The sequence below is a fragment of the Spermophilus citellus genome, assembly GCF_964194105.1.
Source record: "Spermophilus citellus genome assembly, chromosome: 17".
In the NCBI taxonomy this organism is placed as follows: Eukaryota; Metazoa; Chordata; class Mammalia; order Rodentia; family Sciuridae; genus Spermophilus; species Spermophilus citellus.
The window spans coordinates 76,483,482-76,504,778 of NC_138199.1; the positions used below are offsets into that span (position 1 = coordinate 76,483,482).

The 21,297-nt window shown below is 48.6% G+C and overlaps 1 protein-coding gene across 1 annotated transcript; it reads right to left on the reverse strand.

Moving 5' to 3' along the window:
- Positions 1-5,940: 5,940 nt before the first annotated feature.
- EIF4A3 (eukaryotic translation initiation factor 4A3) lies at positions 5,941-17,996 on the reverse strand. The gene is made up of 12 exons (XM_081270683.1): positions 17,746-17,996; positions 15,524-15,596; positions 14,311-14,377; positions 12,426-12,488; positions 11,655-11,787; positions 11,389-11,469; positions 10,551-10,692; positions 10,059-10,197; positions 9,218-9,333; positions 6,523-6,630; positions 6,310-6,437; positions 5,941-6,173 (listed from the first exon to the last, which is right to left on the reverse strand). The coding sequence occupies exons 1-12, from the start codon at positions 17,912-17,914 to the stop codon at positions 6,157-6,159; spliced, it is 1,236 nt and encodes a 411-aa protein (XP_081126809.1). The 5' UTR covers positions 17,915-17,996; the 3' UTR covers positions 5,941-6,156.
- Between the last annotated feature and the right edge of the window lie 3,301 nt (positions 17,997-21,297).

The following is a 21,297-nucleotide window of genomic DNA, read 5'->3' on the forward strand; positions in this document are numbered from 1 at the left end:
CTCAGAAGGGGCTTCCCAGCAGTGAGGCCAGAGATCTATCCCCAGGTGACAGAGGAACATTTGGGCCCAGGGTTTCCTTGGCAAGTCCTAAGAAAAGGAAGCCCATTTTACTGAGGCCACCCAGGCCAGCACAAGTCACCATCACCGGCTGGCAGATCCCTCAGAACATCTTGTCATGTGACCTGCTGGCCCCGTGCTTACCTCTGTGGCCTCGGGGAATCTGGGGTCAGAAGTGCAGCAAGCCGTGGAGCCTGTCTGACCGGCAGCCCTGCTGCACCGCCCTGGGGACATGTCCATAGGAGCAGAGAAGGCCTGTGTCCTGCAGGGCCTAAGCCCAGCTGCCACTCTGCCAACAGGGATCTGTCGGACAAGTCACCTCGCACACCCAGGTGGTCCTGTAGCAAGGGGACAGAACCACAGTGGCTGCAGGTGCTCCACCCCTGCTTTCTGGCAACGTGGCGAGACCTGGTCTCAGAGTGAGACATGAGAAGGGCTGGGCCCCGGTTAGAACAGATGCACTCCATGCAGGTCTCATCTTATCAAGGTGGACTCTGCTGTCAGTTAAACTAACAGAACCGAAGAGCAGGGGGCTGGGGATGAGGCTCAGTGGCAATGCACCCCTGGGTTCAGCCCCAGTCCTGGGGCAGAAGGGAGGCGCTTGGCAACGATGCAGGAGGTGCTGATGGGAGCTGCCCTGCTGAGCGTCATTGGCCTGTTTCCTGAGGACAGGGTCAAAGGAAGGCCCTCCATGAGTGCCCATTGCTCCCAAGTGCCCAGGAAGAACACACCTGGGCAGCACCTCCCCAGGCAGCAGTCCCTGGGTCAGGGCTCAGTGAGCCAAGGCACCCTGTCCCCAACACTTCGCATTTTCCAGGGAGGGCAGATGGAGTGTGGCAGCTGCCACCAGGCTGGATAGGCCATCAGTGTCCTCACCTGTGCAACCACACTGCCCTAAAGGGCACTGTCCTTGCAGGACCTTCTCGCAGGGTACTGGGCAAGGAGCTTGGCACCCTGTGGTGGCCCTGGGAGGAAAGGGACAGGTCGGGTGGGGAGAGGGCCTACTCACACACTGGTTCACGCTGTGCAGCCTGTAGCATGGGACGCTGGCCGGCAGTCAGCTCGGCAGGGGCCAAGGCGGTTTCACCTCTGATTCTGACCCACACCTGGGGGAGCAGCAGCCTGCCAAGCTTGAGTGGGCTGAGCTGCAGAAGTGGAGTGGTCCCCACGCCTGGACACGCAATGCGGTGCCCTCTAGGAGGGAGAGAGTAACCCGGTCTCAAGGCTCGGCCTTCTGTTCTCACCACCCAGTATTCCCCAGCTCTGAGGCAATGGAGAATGTCTGGGCCTGGGGAAATAGGTGGGTGTCCCTTCTGTGCCAGGGCTGTGGACAAGAGGACCTCAGAAGGGGCTTCTTCCAAATAAGACCCAGTGCTCCAGAGAAAAGGCTCCGGCTCGATGTTCCTGGCCACGGTCATGGGTGAGGCCAGGGGCAAGCATGCAGCCTCTCAGAAGGGCCCCAAGCTGGACTTACTGCTTTGTCTCAATTTGCAGGTGCTGGGGATGCAGCCAGGGCCTAGCTCGAGCTGGGCCAGCGCTCTACCAGGAGCTACACCCCAGCCTGGAGGTTCTTTGTAACTTCCTAACAGGCCACAGCAATCTCATGCTGCTTCTGAGACTGGGCGTGTGGTTACCTCCTGTTAACACCTTCCTTTTTTGTCCTGCCAGGGAGGGAGGGATGGAGAAGCTCTGAGCTTCATCTCAAGTGTGGCAGTGCTATCAGGCAAGGCCCAGCAGGTCCTCTGAGCTCTGAAGACATCCCCACTAGCATCTGCTCCCAGGGGTCAGGTTGTTGTCCCGCAGCCACAGCCTAAGGGTGACATCAGAAATTGATGTGGCTAGACCAGTGGTACAGAAGAGAGCCTCACACAGACGTAGCCATTTAGTCCTTCACAAAGGTGCCAGAAACCTACACTGGAGAAAAGGCAGCCTTTTAACAAATGGTGCTGGGAAAGGTGGGTTTCCATATTGGAAGAACGACACAGACCCTTATCTCACCCTGCACAGAAGCCAATGCTGACCTAGGAATTAGATCAGAACCATGCGACTCTGAGAAGGAAACACAGGGTCAACCCTCCAGCATATAGGCACAGTAGGACCCCTAAAATTCAGGAAATTATGCCAAGCCTTCATAAATGGGATGGCATCAAATTAAAAAGCTTCTGCACAGCAAAGGAACAATTAGAAATGTGAAGAGAAAAACTTACAGAATGGGAGAAAATCTTTGCTACCTATTCTTTTTTAAAAATATTTATTTTTTTATTTATAGGTGGACACAATATCGTTATTTTATCTTTATATGGTGCTAAGGATCAAACCCGGTGCCTCACGCATGGTAGGTGAGCACTCTACCTCTGAGCCACAGCCCCACCCCTGCTAACTATTCTTCTGCCAGAGGATTAGTATCTAGAATATATCAAGAGCTCAAAAACCTTAACACTGAAATAAGCACCATAAACCCAATTAATAAATGGGCAAAAGAACTAAACGGATACTTTTTATAAGAAATACAAATGGCCAACAAATATATAAAAACAACGTTGAAGATCATTAGCAATTAGGGAAATGCAGATCAAAATTACACTGATATTTCATCTCACCACAGTTAGAATGGCTGTCATCCAGAATACAAACAATAATGAGTGCTGGGGAGCATGTGGAGGAAAAAAGGAGCACTTTCACACTGTGGTGAGATCGTGAATCAGTACCACCACTGTGGAAACCAGCATGCCTCCAGAGGAGGCGTGGAACCACAATATGACCCCCCATGCCACTTCTCAGTACTTACCTGAAGAACTAAGCTGTCCCACTACAGCAATACCTACGTACCCATGTTTACAGCAGCACAATTCACAACAGCCAAGTTATGGACCCAGCCTAGGTGTCCATCAGTGGATAAATGGATAAAGAAAATGCAGCATATATACACAATGGAGTTAAATTCAACAATAAAGAAAAATAAAATTGTCATTTGCAGGAAAATGGAGAGAACAAGAGACCATCATGTTAAGCAAAATAAGCCAAACTCACAAGGCCAAGGGACATATTTGGAAGCTAGACAGGAAAACTGAAAGAAAGGTGGGAGTGGAGATCAGTAGAGGAGAGGGAACAGGGGAGGTAGGTGGGGAGGGAGGAGGGAGGTGGGGAGGGAGGAGGGAAGTGCCGGGGAGTGGTGTTGGCCAAATAATAGTTACACTGTTACACCCTACTGTGTGCACCTACAAACATGTAACAAATCCACCATTATGTACAACTGTAGTGCCCCAATAAAAACCGGAGAAATGAACACCAAGTTAAAGAAAACACTAAAGCTAGGTGCGCGATGCCTGTAACCCCAGAAACTCAGAGGCTGAGGCAGGAGGATCACAAGTTCAAAGCCAGCCTCAGGAACTTAGTAGGACCCTGTCTCAAAAGACAAAAAAATTAAAAAGGCTGAGGATGTGGCTCAGTGGTTGAGTGCCTATAGGAATAATCCCTGGTATCAAAACCAAACCAAACAAACAAACAAAAAAATCATGTTGCCTGCAGTGAAGCCCCCCAGTGGCCACTGAGCCTGTGGTCCTCATTCCTATTCTTCCTGATCATGCAGAGGCCCAGAGTGGAGCCAGTAGGAAGGTCCCCTTCCACAAGCTTGCAGAAGCCCCAGTGGCCTCTGGGATGGTGGCAGGTGAGGGGTGGAGAGGGAAAGCCAAGAAAGAAGACCTAACACAGACTGTTGGGCGGTCCACATGCAGGACCGGCAGTGAAACGCAGCTTGGCCTGGATAGCCAGCCGTCACAGGTGACGTGAGCAACGGGCTGTGGGGAGGGCAGGATGCGGAGCAAAGGACGTGCAGTCCCAGCACCCAGGGCTCAGCATTCTGGTTTCCCAGGCATATGCAGGGTCCTGCCCTGGGCCAGGCTCTGCCCAAACACGTGGGTAAAACAGCGACTAGACAGAAGCCTGCCTTCCTGTGGCCCGCATCATACAGGTACAGTCAGCGGCTGCATACCTGTCAAACCTCGGAGTCAGAATGCAGTCACTTCTGCCAACCCAGCAAGACAGAGCCAGGAGGAGGGTGGTGGTCCCAGAGCACTGCGCCCTTGTACAATGCGGGGGACTTTTGCAGACCTCACACACCCTGTGCAAGTGCTCTAGCAACTGAGCTACACCCTCAGCCCTTCCCTTCGCAGTGCTGGGGACTGAACGTGGGGTCTTGCGCCGGCCAGGGAATCCCTCTACCACTGAGCCATGTGCCCAGCCCAGCCCTCAGTCCTATTTATTTTTTAGATAGTCTTGCTGGGGTACTCAGGTGGCCTCTAACTGGCCACCCTCCTGCCTCAGCCATGCTTTTTAAAATTTTTGCAGTACTGAGACTGAACCCAGGGCCTGTGCACTCCAGGCAAGTACTTCACCACTGAGCCACAGCCAGCCCCTCAGAAGTCCTTCTGCGAAGAGTTCTGCCCGGCAACCAACTGGCGTCAACCTGAGCATTAACCCCCATGGCCTGACTATTCTCTCCAGAGAGTTCATGGGGCGTGCTCAGGTCACCCTAAACTCCCCTTGCTTCAGCCTGCTCCAACAGGCCCTTTGCCTACTATGGCGCTCACTCGTGGTTCTGGACCAGTCTTGGACAGACACTTCACTGCTTTGGGGCAAACACCGCCAGGGTGACAGGGAGGTTCAGATCACGTTTGGAGCCCCAGCCACATCATCTTCCTCATGTCAAACCACTCTGCACTCCACCAACGGCACTGTGAGAAGCACGGCCTCCTGTCCATGCCACCTCTGGGAAGGGTCGTTCTGGTTTCAGCTCCAGGGAACAGGTCAGTTCCTGCTGTGGCCCTGAACCATGCTTCCCTGAGGAGCACTGCTTCTCAGCCACTACTCACGCCACCCACAAACCTTCTTGGCAAAGTAACTATTCCAGTTTTGCCCTATTTTGGGATGGGCTGCTTGTCTTATTGAGTCATAAATATATCCTGTTGGGCTGGGGATGTGGCTCAAGCGGTAGCACGCTCGCCTGGCATGCGTGCGGCCCGGGTTCGATCCTCAGCACCACATACCAACAAAGATGTTGTGTTCGCCGAGAACTAAAAAATAAATATTAAAAATTCTCTCTCTCTCCTCTCTCACTCTCTCTTTAAAAAAAAAAAAAAATATATCCTGTTGCTGCTATAACATTACCACATTTTAGTGACTTAAAATGACAACTGTTGTACCAGCCGTGTAGGTCAGGAGTTTGTCAGGTGTCCACCTGGTTGAAATCTACGTGAGGCAGGCCATTTTCCTCCGGAGGCTCCAGGGTACCCGTCCCTGCTCCTGCCAAGGGTCAGCAGAATTCCGTTCCACGCAGTTTAAAGCTCTCTGTTCCCCTGCTGTCGGTCAGGGTCCTCGTCAGATTCCAGAAGCTGCCCCCAGATCTTGGCTCTGGCCCCTTCTTCACACCCAGCAAGATTCCTAAGAACTCCTGCTGTCTCTTCTTCCAACTACAGCCTGAGTTCTTTTAACTCACAAGGTTCGTGTTTGGCAATACAGGACAACCTCCCCCCAGGTCTGGAGCAGTACTGTGTGCAGTCCAGAGTTGGGGGGCACACTGAGGACACTGGGAGTCACGAGTTCCAGACCAAGCTCCCCTGTCCTGTGGCTTACTCCTCCACTTTTACCACGTGTCTTCAGAGGAGAAAAGCATGTCCACTCTGTAATTACCTACCCTGTCAAACAAATTTCGGCCAAACCCAAAGTCCCTGATTTTTCTACAGCTCTTGCTAGCCTGCCTCCTACACCTCACACATTTCACAGTGGGTTCTGCCTATGCTGTGAGGTTAGAGCAGGCGCCTGCCCAAAACCACCCTGCAAGTTACTTGAAAAGCTGATGGCGTCATAAGAAAAGAGTTTATGGGAAATTTTTAAATGTTTAATGAAAAAGACTTAGAGCAATGCATTATTTACACATGGATAAGAAAAAGTGGCAAAGTCCCCAGGGCTCTTCCTGGGGGCTGCTATAAGAAGAGAGTTCACATCAACCCTATTAAATAGAAACTGCCCCTACACATTTTCAAATGGGCATACAAAACAGGCCACAGTCCCCAGTTCATCTTCAGCCTAGGGGCAGGGTCTTCAGATCAGGTCAGCAACTGGAAGGGAAGAATGACAAGATTAAGGCGACTGAAACCAGAGGAAATCTGTATTTCCACTAAGGCTTACAAAGACCTCAAAACAAACAAAACCAGAGGACTCCAGTGCCTAGACCAGGACGCAGGTGCCCCTTACCATTCATAGGCATTTCGTCAATCTGAGTGGAATAGTACTGCTCAATGTCTCTGAGGATGCGGATGTCATCATTCTTCACAAAATTGATGGCCACACCCTTCCGGCCATATCGACCCGATCTCCCAATTCTATGGGAATAAAGCAGCTGCTTTAGTAAAGACAGCGAGAGGTCTCAGTGACGGCAGCAGGAGGAGGCAGGGAAGGCTGGCCCACCTGTGTATGTACAGTTCTCTGTTGTTGGGCAGGTCATAGTTGATGATGAGGGACACCTGGGGGACATCCAGCCCCCGGGCCCAGACGTCTGTGGAAATGAGCACTCGGCTGCAGAGAGAAAGGGCCATGAAGACATGAGCCTGGGCCTGCCTCCACTAGCAGCTGCAAGCCCCTAGCAGCAGCATCACCCCACACAGAGCCCTCACCCCCAGGGGTGAGGGACCGCATCAGAGAGCCCCATTCGAAGGAGCACCTGGTCTCTCCAGCTACTTAGGTCTTGTGCTCTGATTTTTAAAAGGGTACCTGTTAGTACAGAAATTTGTTTGAACTCAGCTCAATACCAATAACTGATTAAAAAGTTTACTTTTGCTTAGAAAAACTAAATTAACAGAACTACACTGGTTTAGTTCAGTGGCTACACTCTCTTCTGAAAAACCCACACCACCATCAAAACACCCAGCGTCTGACACATCACAGAACAGTGCCGGCCACCGGAGGCCAGAGCACAGGAGCCCACAGAAAACTGAAACATGGCTGGTGAACCAACATGCTCTGTAAGTGTAACATACACACCAGATTTTGAAATTTGGTACAAAAAAAGGCAAAACAAAAAACACAAACCTCCCCAGTAATATTTTTAGTACTGATGATTACATGTTGAATCAATACTACATATTGGGTTAATAAAATATACAAGAATTATCTTCACCTATTTCTTTTCACCTACACTAATATGGTTACTGAAATCTCTAATCACACATACAGCTAGACTTCTGCTCCACGGTGCTGGGCTAGAGCCCACAGACAGGAGAAGAGCTAAAGCAGTGACCAAAGGGGAAAAGCAGAGTACCTCCAAGTCCTACGAGCGTCAACACAGAACAGAAGCCATATCTAGACTTCATAAGGACTGTCAAAACTAAACACAAGGAGCAACGGGCTAAGAGGCCCACCTGTGGAATGCCTGCCAGCCTGGCAACTCAGCAGGCACAGGCAGAGGCATCAAAGCTCAAGGCCACCCTGGGCAATTTACAGAACTCTGCATAGAAGAAACCAACCGCCAACCTAGAATTCTCTCTCAGCAAGTGTCTCAAGACACCAAAGGAGATCCTTTCAGAGAAACCACAAGACTCTCATCCATAGACCCAAACACAAACAAATCTCAGGTGGAAGTTCAGAGAGGGGAAAAAAAATGTAGTAGTAAACATGTCTAAATCTAAATAAATTTTGTTACATAAAGCAAAAATGTTCAGTGATCGCCAGCCCTGCAAATAAGCATGTATGTATGCTAACAAATATGACAATAACCTTAGGTTTTCGGGTAAACGAAGCTAATGTTTTAAGGTCTTCATGTTAAGTGGGGAGACAGTAAAAGAATCAAATAATTACATGTCAAGAACCCAGGGACATAGTATAATCTCTGGGGTTGGTACTAAATATAATATAAAGAAGTAAACTTCTGGGGGTTCGGGTTCAGTGTACAGTGCTTGCCTAGCATGAGTGAGGCACTGGATTCAATCCTCAGCACCACATTAAAATAAAAAGATATTGTATCCACCTAAAATTACAAAATAAATATTAAAAAGGAAATAAAATTCTTCAGGGAGGAGGGAAAAAGGAAGTTTCCCTATAATCTGAGTGACCTGAAAGACTGAGGAAGGAGGATCATATGTTCAATGCCAGTTGGAGCAACTTAGCAAAATCCTGTGTCAGAATTTTTTAAAATTTTGAAAGGGCTGGGGTCACAGCTCAGTGATACAGCACTCGCCTAGCATGCATGAGGTCCTTGTTCCATCCCCAGCACCACAAAATAAACAAATAGGTCAAAATTAAGAAAAAAGAACTAGAAGGGCTGGGCTATGGCTCAGTGGTAGAGCATTCGTCTAGCATGTGTGAGGCAGTGGGTTTGATCCTCAGCACCACATAAAATAAATCACTAAATCAAAACAAATCCCAACTGCACTCTCGTTCCAAGAAACACCTCTGAAACCCAAGGACAATGACAACAATGCAGGAAGACACAATGCAGAAGGACAGCGTGCAGACACACACCGTACTGGTGCGGGCGGGCGGCAGGTCAGCTCCAGGACAGAGCCATTACTATTACTACACATTAGGACGCTTCGGTATAAGGGAGTCTCCAGAAAGCAGCTCTGGATGGGTACACATCTGGGGTGGACAAAGCAAGGCCCTCCTGGGGAAGGCCTCACCCACCGCAACAAAAGAGCTGAACAGGGAGGGTGTAGGCCAGCTGGAAACCACCTGCAACAGAAATCTAATGGGATACGCCTGCTCCAGGACACGGAGAACAGCCACATAACCCAGGCTGGGCCACAAAGCAAGTCTGAATGAATTTCAAAGAAACCAACCCACACATGTATGTCCTCTGAACACTGTGAATTCAAACTAAAAATCAATTACTAAAAGATAATATGAAAATCCCCATTTATTCATAAACAAAAATACACATTTCTAAATTAACCCACTAGTTAACGCCAGTTATCCCCTCAACCTAACTCACATACCAGCAATGTGGCTCCACTTACCAGGTAAACTGCTCTGACACTATCACCTCCCAGTGTCTAGCGGGCAACAAAGCTCAAGTTACAACCACAAAGTGCTCAGCAGCAGCACTGAGGACAGCCCACCACCCTGCCCAGCACCACCAGCACCAGTATGAGAGGGAGATGCTACAGACCTGGCGCCAGACCGGAATTCCTTCATGATGGACTCCCGCTCCTTCTGAGGCATGTCTCCATGCATCGAGGACACAGTGAAATTGGCTTCTCTCATTTTCTCCGTCAGCCAATCAACCTAGAAATCAAATCAGGAGATGCTACTATGAGATAACCCAGAACGGCAATGTGTACCCAGGGTTTTGCTTCCATTTTTTGCAGAACCAACACAAACACAAAACAAGTGCTATTGGCACTCAGACAAATAAAATAGATTCTGTAGTTATTTACCCAGCAAATACTGTATGGATCAACTGCAGAACAGTCTTAATCAATTTATTCCACATAATGATTCTCAGATGACTGTTCTCATCTGAAATTTAAATTCACATCTTTTTTTTTTTTTTTTTTGGAATGCAGTCCCACTTCCTTTCCTCTGTCATCCTCTGATGCTCTCAGCTCTGCCTACCCTGCACACCTGGGGGCCTCAACTTCCCAAGGCCTGGGTGCACCTACACTGATGCCATCTGAATCTTAAGGAGTAGAACCAGCATCAGTATCCCTTTTTCTCTTCTGAGCTGAGTTCTTGATATGATGCCCAGATGGCCTCAAACTCCTGAACTCCAGCAGCTGGGACCACAGGCACACACCACTGTACCATTAGAACTTTTTGTGAATAAAGTTTGACTGTAATAGAGCCAAGCTGTTTTCGTACCCACAGTCTATGGCTGTTTTTGCACAAGGACCTGGAATTCACAAAGCCTAAAATAGACACTGCCTGCACCTTATAACAAAGCTCAGCCTGAGTCAAACAGACACAACCTGCAGCTTCCCACAAGACCTCAGCAGAGCCAGGCTGCGCACCTTCCTCTTGGTGTTACAGAAGATGACCGCCTGAGTGATGGTCAGAGTGTCATAGAGGTCACACAGGGTGTCAAACTTCCACTCTTCTCTTTCCACTGCCACGAAAAACTGTTTGATGCCTTCCAGGGTCAGTTCATCACTGGTGGAAAAAGACAAACCCTGTTACATATCCTTCTTGCAACCAGGACTCGGGGGCCACAAGCCAGGCTGCGGGGAGATCAAAGGCCAACACATAAGAACTTGGTTCCTACAGCCCTTTCCCTTCTGCCCAGTCACACCATTTTCCCTTCTCCCCTAGAAGGTCACCCCTTCTCCTACTTAGGCTTACATTTTAGATCTGTCTGAATGTTATGGTTCCCCAAAACCCACTATTAACAACTAAGCACCAACAGCTCATTTTTTAAAATTTGGAACTACTGGGTCAAAGGGTACTACAAAAGCTGAGTGTTACACAAGCTATTTTCAAAAAGGCAATCAAGAAGGCTCGCCTACCGCTTCACCAGGATACGGATGGGGTCTGTCATGAACTTGTTGGTCATTTCCAGGATCTCATGAGGCAGAGTGGCGCTGATGAGGACCACCTGTGTGGCTGGGGGCAGGTACCGGTACACATCGTAAATCTGCTCTTTGAAACCTGATGAGGAAAAAACAGGCAGGGTTATCTGAGACTGCATGCAGAAGAGCTGCCCACAGCTGAACAATTCCCAGCAGGAGAGTCTGTGGCTCTGGAAGGAATCTCCAGGCACACATCAACACCTGCCCGTCCAACCAACCACGCCTCTCCACAGCCACCCTGCGCCACCACCACTGCTAGTGCCAACCCATCAAACACAACTCACGTGCCATATCAGTCTGGGGTAAAACATTCAGCCTGGCTATGATCAGTCTTTTTTTTTTTTTTTTTAATATTTTTAGTTGTAGATGGACATAATACCTTTATCTTTTTATGTGGTACTAAGGATTGAACTCAGTGCCTCACAAGTGCTAGGCAACCATTCTACCACTTAGCTACACCCCCAAACCCTATGATTTATCCTATAAACCCCTCCATACAAAAAAATCAAAGTAGGAACTTTATGTACACCATTGTCCCCAAAGCATTACTATTTTTCCAAAACAAAATGCAAACAAACAAAAAACTAGTACTTGTATCCATAATGTTTGCTTTTTTTTTTTTTTTTTTTGATACTAAAGATTAAACCCAGAGGCACTTTACCACTAAACCATATCCCCAGTCCTTTTTATTTTGAGACATGGTCTCGGTAAGTTGCTGAAGCCAGCCTTGAACTTTTCACAGTGCTTTCTGTGGAAAATTAGTTGTTACTCGTACCTTTATTCAACATCTCATCAGCCTCATCCAAAACCAGCATCTTGATTGCCCGAGTCCTTAAACTTCTGCGACGAATCATATCTACAAAATTAGATTTGGAAATAATCATACCTGAGGCTATAAGCAAAGAGACACTCCAACAGGTCTGAATGGCCCAGACACAGGAACGCACAAGCAGCTTACCATACCAAAACAACCATCCCGCACGCTTTAAGCACACTCACAAACACTACCTCAGCACCACCTTCACTGACAAGAGTGCTCACCAAAGACACGCCCTGGAGTGCCAGCGACAACATGCTGCCCATAGTCCAGCTTCCGGATGTCCTCCCCGACATTGGTGCCCCCAATACAGGCATGGCACTGGACATTCATGTAGTCTCCCAGAGCGAGCAGGCCCTGAATCAAAAAGCAGGTTCACGTCCAGGGTGCTACAATGTCAGATGCAACTGAACTGTCCAAAAAAACGAAGATCGCTTCTATCTCCATTTACAGTACTGCTGATTATCACTTACGCCACCATTTATACCATACAACCACGTAAAACCACTCTTCTTTGCTGAGACAAAGCTAATTTTGCCAGTTTCTCATCATAAAAGCAATATATATTAATTATAGAAAGGTCAGAAAACATGTAACTTATAATTCTATTTACCCAAAGACACCAAAATTAACAACCTAACAAACCCTTCCAAAGTACAGAAGTATAAAATAACTATTTCATTAAAGTGGATTGTTTGTTGAAAAAGTTACAATTCTTAAACCATATGAAACAAACCTATTAAAAGCACATGATGACAGTAAAATACTTAAACCCACAATCTATACATTATGTAACAATTTACAACAAAACATTAGCAATCAATTGTCCAGAATGTGCAAAGACCTGGGTTTAGTCCCCAGCCCCAAAGGGGAAAAGAAAGAAATAAGAAAATTATTTTGAGAAAACAGAAAAATAGCATTAATCAATCAATTGGTCTTTTAAACTTTAAAAGCGACATCTGCAAACACAATACCACAAACTTTAACTGTCTCACCTTTTGAATCTGTACAGCTAACTCTCTTGTTGGAGCCAAGATCAAAGCTTGGGTTTCTCGAACCTGGTAAATAATCAGAAGAAAGAGAATCCTCAGCATTTTTTTGCAAGGTAGATTGCAAACATTCACACTCAGAGTCACTTTAAATATATCTCATTAACTTCTGACTGCTAACGGAGATAAGCAAATCTTAAGATTACTTAAATTATAATAGGAGCTGGGGCTGGAGCTGAGCAGTAGCACACTTGCCTGGCATATGTGTGAAGCCCTGGGTTCAATTCTTAGCACCACATATAAATAAATAAAAGCCTATCAACAACTAAATATATATATATATATATATATATATATATATATATATATATATATATTTTTTTTTTTTTTTTTTTTTTTTAACTGTAAATTTAGCAAATACTTGACATATCAATGAAGACTCCTTTGTGCAGAAAAGAACTTCCTCTGGTTAAAAAAACAAACAAACTTTTTTTTTTTTTTGATCGTCGCTCAGCAGCAGAGCACTTGCCTTGCACATATGAGGCACTGGGTTCAATCCTCAGCACCACATAAAAATGAATAAATAAAATAAAGGTATTGTGCCCATCTACAACTAAAAAATTATTTTTATTTATATATGACAGCAGAATGCATTACAATTCTTATTACACATATAGAGCACAATTTTTCATATCTCTGGTTGTATACATAATATATTCACACCAATTCGTGTCTTCATACATGTACTTTGGTTGATAATGATCATCACATTCCACCATCATTAATAACCCCCTGCCCCCTCCCTTCCCCTCCAACCCCTCTGCCCTATCTAGAGTTTGTCTATTCCTCCCATGCTCTCGCTCCCTATCCCACTATGAATCAGCCTCTTTATATCAAAGAAAACATTCGGCATTTGGTTTTTTGGGATTGGCTAACTTCACTTAGCATTATCTTCTCTAACTCCATCCATTTACCTGCAAACGCCATAATTTTATTCTCTTTTACTGCTGAGTAATATTCCATTGTGTATATATGGCACATTTTTTTTTTTTTATTCATTCATCTATTGAAGGGCATCTAGGTTGGTTCCACAGTTTAGCTATTGTGAATTGTGCTGCTATAAACATTGATGTGGCTGTGTCCCTGTAGTATGCTGTTTTTAAGTTCTTTGTGTACAGATCGAGGAGAGAGAGAGCTGGGTCAAATGATGGTTCCATTCCCAGTTTTCCAAGAAATCTCCATATTGCTTTCCAAATTGGCTGCACCAATTTGCAATCTCACCAGCAGTGTATGAGTGTGCCTTTCTCCCCACATCCTCACCAACACTGACTGCTGTTTATATGCAATAATAGCTGCCATTCTGACTGGAGTGAGATGAACTCTTAGAGTGGTTTTGATTTGCATTCTCTAATTGCTAGTGATGATGAACATTTTTTCATGTATTTGTTGATTGATTGTACATCATCTTCTGAGAAGTGACTCTTCAGGCCTTGGCCCATTTATTGATTTGCTTATTTGTTATTTTGGTGTTTAGCTTTTTGAGTTCTTTATATACCCTAGAGATTAGTGCTCTACCTGATGTGTGAGGGGTAAAGATTTGCTCCCAAGATGTAGGCTCTCTATTCACCTCACATATTGTTTCTTTTGCTGAGAAGAAACTTTTTAGTTTGGGTAAAGTTATTAAAAAAGAAAAAAAAACCTCCTAGTTTAAATAAAAAAGAATTCATGACAGGTTTTTGGTAGCTCAGATGTTTACAGCAACTGAAATTCTCTTTAACTCCTAAGTCAGCACAAGCAGAGAACTTAAAGCACTGCACTCCTTAAACACAGCAGGAGGGAGAGCCAGCTCTTCCAGGGTGGAAGGGCACTGGTAGAGAGAGCGGCAACTCACCTGTATGTCTAAACACTGGAGGACTGAAATACTGAAGGTGGCTGTCTTGCCTGTACCAGATTGGGACCTAGGCAAGGAAGCAGAGCGTGATCAGAGGGAGGGCGACCCACCACTGCAGTGCTTCAAGGGCCTGGCTCTGGAGCACTCAGACGGTTTCTTCCAAGCAAATGCTCCTCTCACCTCAAGATCTGAACTGCAAGGGGGTGAGACTCAGAGCACAGCATCACAACATTTACCTCTCCACAGATGATGGCAGTCCGTGTGGCTTTGCACAGGGCAACAGACCTGCAACTTCACACAGGTGTTTTATAGGTGGCAAAAAAGAGGGAAGTCCCCTTTACATACATACAATTAGTTTCTAAGATTTTTGTTATATAAAATAATTTTTTTTATAGTTGAATGTTTTTAAAAATAAGGCAAACAGGGACAGACAGTGGTGCATGCCTGTGATCTCAGATATGGAGCAGCTGACTAAATCAGGAGACTTGTTTCATCTCAGCAACTTGGTGAGACCCTGTCTCAAAACAAAAAAAAAAAAAAAAAAAAAAAAAAAAAAGGAGGGGGACTAAGGATATAGCTCAGTGGTACAGTGGCCCTGGGTTCAATCCCCAGTATGGTGGGGGGCGCTTGGGAGTGTAGCTCACCAATAGAGGACCTGCCTAGCGTGCACAAGGTCCTGGGTTCCATCCTGAGCACAATCAATTGGTCAAAAAAGAAGTGGGGGCCAGGAGCAGTGGTGCATGCCTATAATCCCAGCAGCTCAGGAGGATCACGAGTAAAGCCAGCCTCAGCAACAGTGAGGCGCTAAGTAGCTCAGTGAGACCCTGTCTCGAATAAAATACAAAAATTGGGCTGGAGATGTGGCTCAGTGGTGGAGTACCCTGGGGTTCAATCCCTGGTACAGCCTGTCCAAAAACCTGGGTGCTGGGCAGAGTAGGGGGAGGAACACAAAAACAAGACAAATGAAAACTATTGAAGGAATATTACATAGAAGTCCCCAAGCAAACTGACAGCTAAGCAAAACTAGCTAAAAGACAAAAGCTTTCTCTAGTAAAGAACACAAAAGCCATACAATGTAAAATCTTGGGGCTGAAACGAGCTCGCCCTGAGAGCATGGACAGACACACCTCAAGGCACCTCTCAGCAATGCATCTCTCAGCAATGCATGTCACTGACTGGGTCTAATCTCTCCTCTCCACAGAGGTCAACTTACTGTGCAATGACGTCTCTCCCTTTAATTATCTGCTTGATAGCTCGCTGTTGGATTGCTGATGGTTTTTCAAAACCTACAAATCAAACCAAAAAAAATTAGCTCTCACAACATTAAAACCATTCACAGCAAGCACCCCAAGGGCATCCACAGTTTGCTTTTTAACAGCCAAGTCCTGCCAACCCACGCCCCAAGGGAACCAAATGCTCAACACAGGAAGTGCTCAAGACCATGGGTTGGATGTTATTTTTATGATGATAAGAGTGGGATATGAGCCAGGCATGATGGTGCACACCTGTAATCCTAGCTGCTTGGGAGGCTAAAGCAGGAGGATGGCAAATTCAAAGCCAGCCTCAGCAACAGCAAGGCGCTAAGCAACTCAGGTGAGACCCTGTCTCTAAATACAATACAAAATAGGGCTGGGGATGTGACTCAGTGGTCAAGTGCCCCTGAGTTCAGCCCCCAGTAGTCCCCCCACACCAAAAAAAGAATGGAATATGATCTGTAAAGAGAACTTCTGGGAAAGGAGCATCCAGTTTTGTTTAGAAAGGAAAAAAAGAAATCTTTTATAGTGTGCAGGATCTGGAAGAACAGGTACCAAAATGTTCCTGGTGATCACTGGAGAGTGGGGTGAGGAGAGTTCCCTTTTTACTCTATTATTTCTTTATTCCTTGACTACATTGCAAACAGTATTATTGCACATTACTTTCTCAATTCAAAAAAAAAAAAAGAAACTAAATCAAGTGTGACTGTTGTAGTCACAGCTCTTTCCAAGTAGCTCGCAGTAAGTCGTGGGCTGCTCATGTCATCTACAGGGTATTTAACCTCTGTGGTTCAAATTGTGGGGTGTCTAGCACTCTTTGCCTGTCTTGATGCAGCGTCATTCACGCCACCCCTCCTGCCTAACAATTACTATACTATTCTATACTATAAATAATGAAGGACTAAAAGTACTTTCCCAGTAAGCAAATAAAACTTTATGTACAAAACCTGTATTATTTTCATAGTCTTTTAAAATGTAGCCCAATTTCCCATCTCTCACAAAAGCCGATTAACAGATGATTTAAGTTCCTCACCAAGGCAAACATGGGTGGGAAATTAATATCAGTGTTTCAGGGCAGGAGGCCTTGAGTGTTGAGAAGCAGGCAGGGCCCAGGTGCAAGGCTTACCTTCACCTTCCATTCCTCAGTAACTTCTCTTCACTGTTCAAACTGTCATGCCACAAAAACTGCTAGATAAAGGGTGGTCGTCCAAGCACTGAACAAAGACCACTGGGAGAATCTTGGATGCCAGTACTACTATCTATACATCTTCAATTGCCATCTTTCCTGGGATTCCAAGTCAAACAGACAACTGCCTCCCTGTCATTCCAGCAGAAAGGCTCCCAGTCTCTCAAACAGACCAAGAAAGACCTCTCTCAGTGTTGCCAAGTAAGCGATGTCTGCAGCATCACCCACCAGTTGATTCCAAACACCCAGGCCTCATGCTCCAGTCCTCCTTCCCAGGCCATCACCAACCCTGCCAGCTCTATCGGACTCCATCTCCAGTGAAGCATCAGCATCATCTCCTGCCCAGACAGACCAGAGCAAAAGCCTCCCAACTCATCTCCCTAACTCTCTCACCCCGAACCCACCGACAGCAGGCAATCTCCAAAACTGTCAATCTGGCCATGTCACTTTGATGCTTAACTCTTGCAGCGATTTAAATTTTTTGCAGCGCTTAGAAACGAACTTCAAGTTCTCTCACTACCTCTGCAAACTGGCGCCCGAGCTTCCACAACAGAGGCCCGCCGTTCCTGCCCCGCACAGCTGGGGCTGCGAGGCCCTTCCTCGCCCCAGCGGTTCCTCTGCCGGGTCGCTCTCCCTCTGGTCCTCCTAGTCAGCTCAACATGAACGCCCCCCGGAACCCCTTACCTACTCCACCCCAACCTCCCCTGAGTCGCCCCCCACGTTTCCCACAGCACCGGCTACTGCTGCCGGACGCGAACCTGCCTCCACACGGCCCGCCGGCCAGTGAGACGCAGGCTCCACGAGGGAACCAACCTGCCAAGCCCCGGCACCCCTCGCCCCTCGCGGGCACACACAGGCGTGTGCCCGGGGGAGGCTGGAAGCGCCGAAGGCTCTGCAGCCCTGCTGGGCCCAGCGCCGCGCTCCGCACCAAGCGGCACGCAGCGCACAGAGGTCTGGCAAGTCCCCGCCCGCGGCCCCCGGCCCGCGCCCACCGACCGTAGGCGTAGATGCCGCGCAGCAGGTCCTCCCGCAGGCCCATGGTGTCGAACGTGGGCGTCACGTCCACCTCCTCGCTGGTCTCGAACTCCACTTTGGTCATGTCCTCCTCTTTGAGCAGACGCTTCCGCGCCGAGCCCGAAGTCGCCATCGTGGCCGTAGCCGCCATAATCCTAACTTGGCCGAGAGCAGAGCGCGCGCCGCGGCGGGAAGCGGAAGCAGGCCCCGCGCAGCCGCCGAGAGGAAGTGACGCCACCGCGCGCAAGCGCGGAGCGGTGTGCGTACGTACGAGCGCGCCGAGCTCACGTCACCGTGTGAAAAGACGCCGAGGAGAGAGGAGGTGCTCCCGTTCTCGCGCGGTTTTGAGTTCCCGCGGGATTTTGAGGGGCGGGTCCACTGTTTATGTGGGCGGGGCTACCGCCGAGCAACTGGGGTCTGGGTGGCCCAGGGCTTTGGAGGCGGAGCGAGAGAGGGTGCCTCTGCGGGACGCGGCGGCCACAAGCGGGTCTGCTGGCGGTCCTGGAGGGTGGCTCGCGCCCGCCGCTGCCCGGGAGGCGGGAGCAGTCCCCATTCCGGGCCGTCGGCTCGGGAGGCCTAGTTCCCCGCTGCCGCGAGTCCCGGGTGTGGAGGGCGCCGGGAGCCCCAGCGCCCCGAGTGACCGCCCCTCTGCGAGGTTCCGGGTGTGCTGGACGTGCCGGTCGTGCAGTCCCGCAGAGATGACGACCCCAGGCGGGACGCCACGGCCCTGGGGGGCAGGAACCGGGTGGCATCGCCTGCCAGGTCACCCAGACTTTAAGCGCCTGTCCACCCCGTTCTCCAAAACGCCTTTGGGCCGGCCTCGCCACCTGGGGACACTCGCTCCGGGGGAACCATGCTTTCCAACTTGGGGGAACTGCACAGTGGCCGGCTGGCGGCCGAACCTTACCGCACCCCGGGGCTGGGATCCGCCCAGGCCCCCGCGGGCCGGCGCCGCACTCTCCTCCGCGGCTTCTCTCCAGGGGTTCTTGGGAGCGCGCCTTTTATGAAAGCTAATTCAGTCACAACCAGAGCATCGCTTTTTTAAGAAATCATGAGCTGAAATATGTCACGGTAAACAAGCAAGGCTTAGAGCCAGGCTCTGTTCTGGCGGTGGAATTCGGCCGCACTGACCGGTGAACGTGCCAGTGAGGGTGCCGTGTTGACTAACATGCTGCATGTTCATAATACACATAACATTAACAGACTGAATATTCTCTTAGACGTTAAGTAAGATGTAAAGACAAGTTCTTAGGTCTACTCCACAAGGAGTGGATGGACTTCCACGCCGTTTCACAGCCTGTGTTGGAAAACACGTGGATTTCAATGGATTGGTATGAGATGATGTGAAAATCGTTAATAAGTTCATACCGAATGTGTTGAAGCGATGATAATAATAACTTTAGATACACTGGACTGGAGTAAAATGCCACTTAGTTAATTTCACCTGTTTGTTTTGCTTTTCTAAATGGGGCTTCTAGAAAACGTTTAATTATATTTCCACTGGACCACACTGGTCAGCACATTTACAGTATCCATAGAATTCTAACACTCTCGTTTTGTTTGTTTTTGTCAATGAACCTTTATTTAATTTATTTATATGTAGTGCTGAGAATCGAGCCCAGGACCTCACACATGCTAGGTAAGCGCTCTACCACTGAGCCCCAGCCCAGCCCTCATTTTGTTTCATCACCAGTAATCAGCTACCACCTCGCCAGGGTTTTGAGAAGGTTCCTTGATTGTGTGCCCTGTTGTATGTAGCCTTGTGCTATGCGTGAGCATCCACCTGAGCAGGAACTGAGCCCAGCTCACTTGTGATCAGTTTGCAGTTTTTGCTGCCTGTGCTGCCAGATTAGAAGCACAATGTGCAGACTGTGGACATCTTGCTGTTTTACTGATGGGAAAAAAAAAAACAAAAAAAAACGGGCTCACTCTTGTAAGTCATGCACGGCACCCTACAGTGAAGGGTTGAAATGGGCACAGTTCTGAGTTCCCTACACAGTGGCTTTATGCTGTTGGTCATTTCTGGGCTGTGCACCCCTGTGCCCCTGAGCTTCTCAAAAGAAGCCTCCTGGTCACTAAGGTGGACAAGCCCATGACATCCCAACTTAGCACCTGTCACCAGCACCCCACTTCCCACACTGTTTATATTTGCAGGAGGCATTTCCAACCTCCAGGAGGGCAGGGGCCACTTCTGTTTAGTTCCCCATCAATTCCCTACCACACAATAGGTGCTCAGTAATTAGTGGTTGACTTGCTTCCTGTGTCAACATCCAGGACAAGAGGGAAGGACCCAAGGTGTGGTCCAGCCTGGACAGGAGCATCTTGAGCTCACACGGCTCTGTGTCAGCACTTCTCAGGAGCCCACCAGTCTCTTCCTGCACCCACGGGGCTCCTAGAATCAGAATGGCTGGTCTTGTTGAGGAGCAGAGTAGATTCAGGGCACTGCTGCCTGGCTGGCTGGGCTCATAGGGTCATTACCATTAGAGCTGATGACCTGGACAGAGGTCAGTCTGAAGGGTTGAAGGGACAACTTCCTGCCAGAGGTCCCCACCCATCACAGGTTCCTTTCTAAACCCACTCAACTAGGGCAGGGCACCTTACTAAGTGCTGCCTGACCTAACCTCACTGCTGGCCTGGGCCCCAAAGGCTGGCTGTAGAACAGCATCATGTACAGGGAGCTGTCCCAGGTGCTGGCTTAGCCCTGGCACCTGCCCTCTCAGAGCTTATGTTCCAGAGGGCAAGACCCATGAACCACAGACAGGACAATTGTAGGTTGTTTGGTCACTGGGATGCAAATACAGTAATGCACAGTGGAAGGTGCTGGGTTGCTGATTTACCCAGTGACTGAGGAATGTGTCACCTGAACCAAGAGGAGGCATCCACAGTGACACAGGAGTGGGGGAGTATCCCAGGAGGGGACAGTACATGCAGAGCCCCCAAGTGATGAAGGGCTGAGAGCCATGCAGGCATGGGGTCAGGAGGGGTAAGAGGTGAGCAGGATGCAAGCAAAAAGTTCCTTGCCAACTGGGGAGTGGAGTTTGAATGTGCCCTGGCCATCAAGCCGCTCCAGGGCAGCCTTTCTGTGGGGAGGGTGTGAGTTCTGGTAAATGGTTTAGAAAGATGACCTGATGCAGGGAGAGATGGGAGTGGGGGCTGGAGTTGGAAGGAGAGGTGACAGTGGTGGTGGAAATGGTGACAGGAGGGCCTCAGATATTTTGGATGGAGATGGACAGGGATGGTGTCTGGCTGACTGGGGCTGTCAGGGTCACAGAGGGTAAAGATGGGCTCCTAGGTTTCCTGGGAGAAGAGTTGGGTGGTGCCGTCATGAGACCCCAAAGCCAGTGGGGCTGCGGTGCTGCAGCTGGTGCAGAGCCACCCGGCCTGACAAGGGCTGTGCGCCTGCTCGCAGCAGCCTCGGGCCTCAGGCACACTATCCCAGCGCCATCAGCAGGCTGAGTAGAGCAGGGCCATGTGAGGGAGCATCCCAGGGCCGCAAACAGGGTGCAGCACCAACACATGGCCACCTCAGTGGGC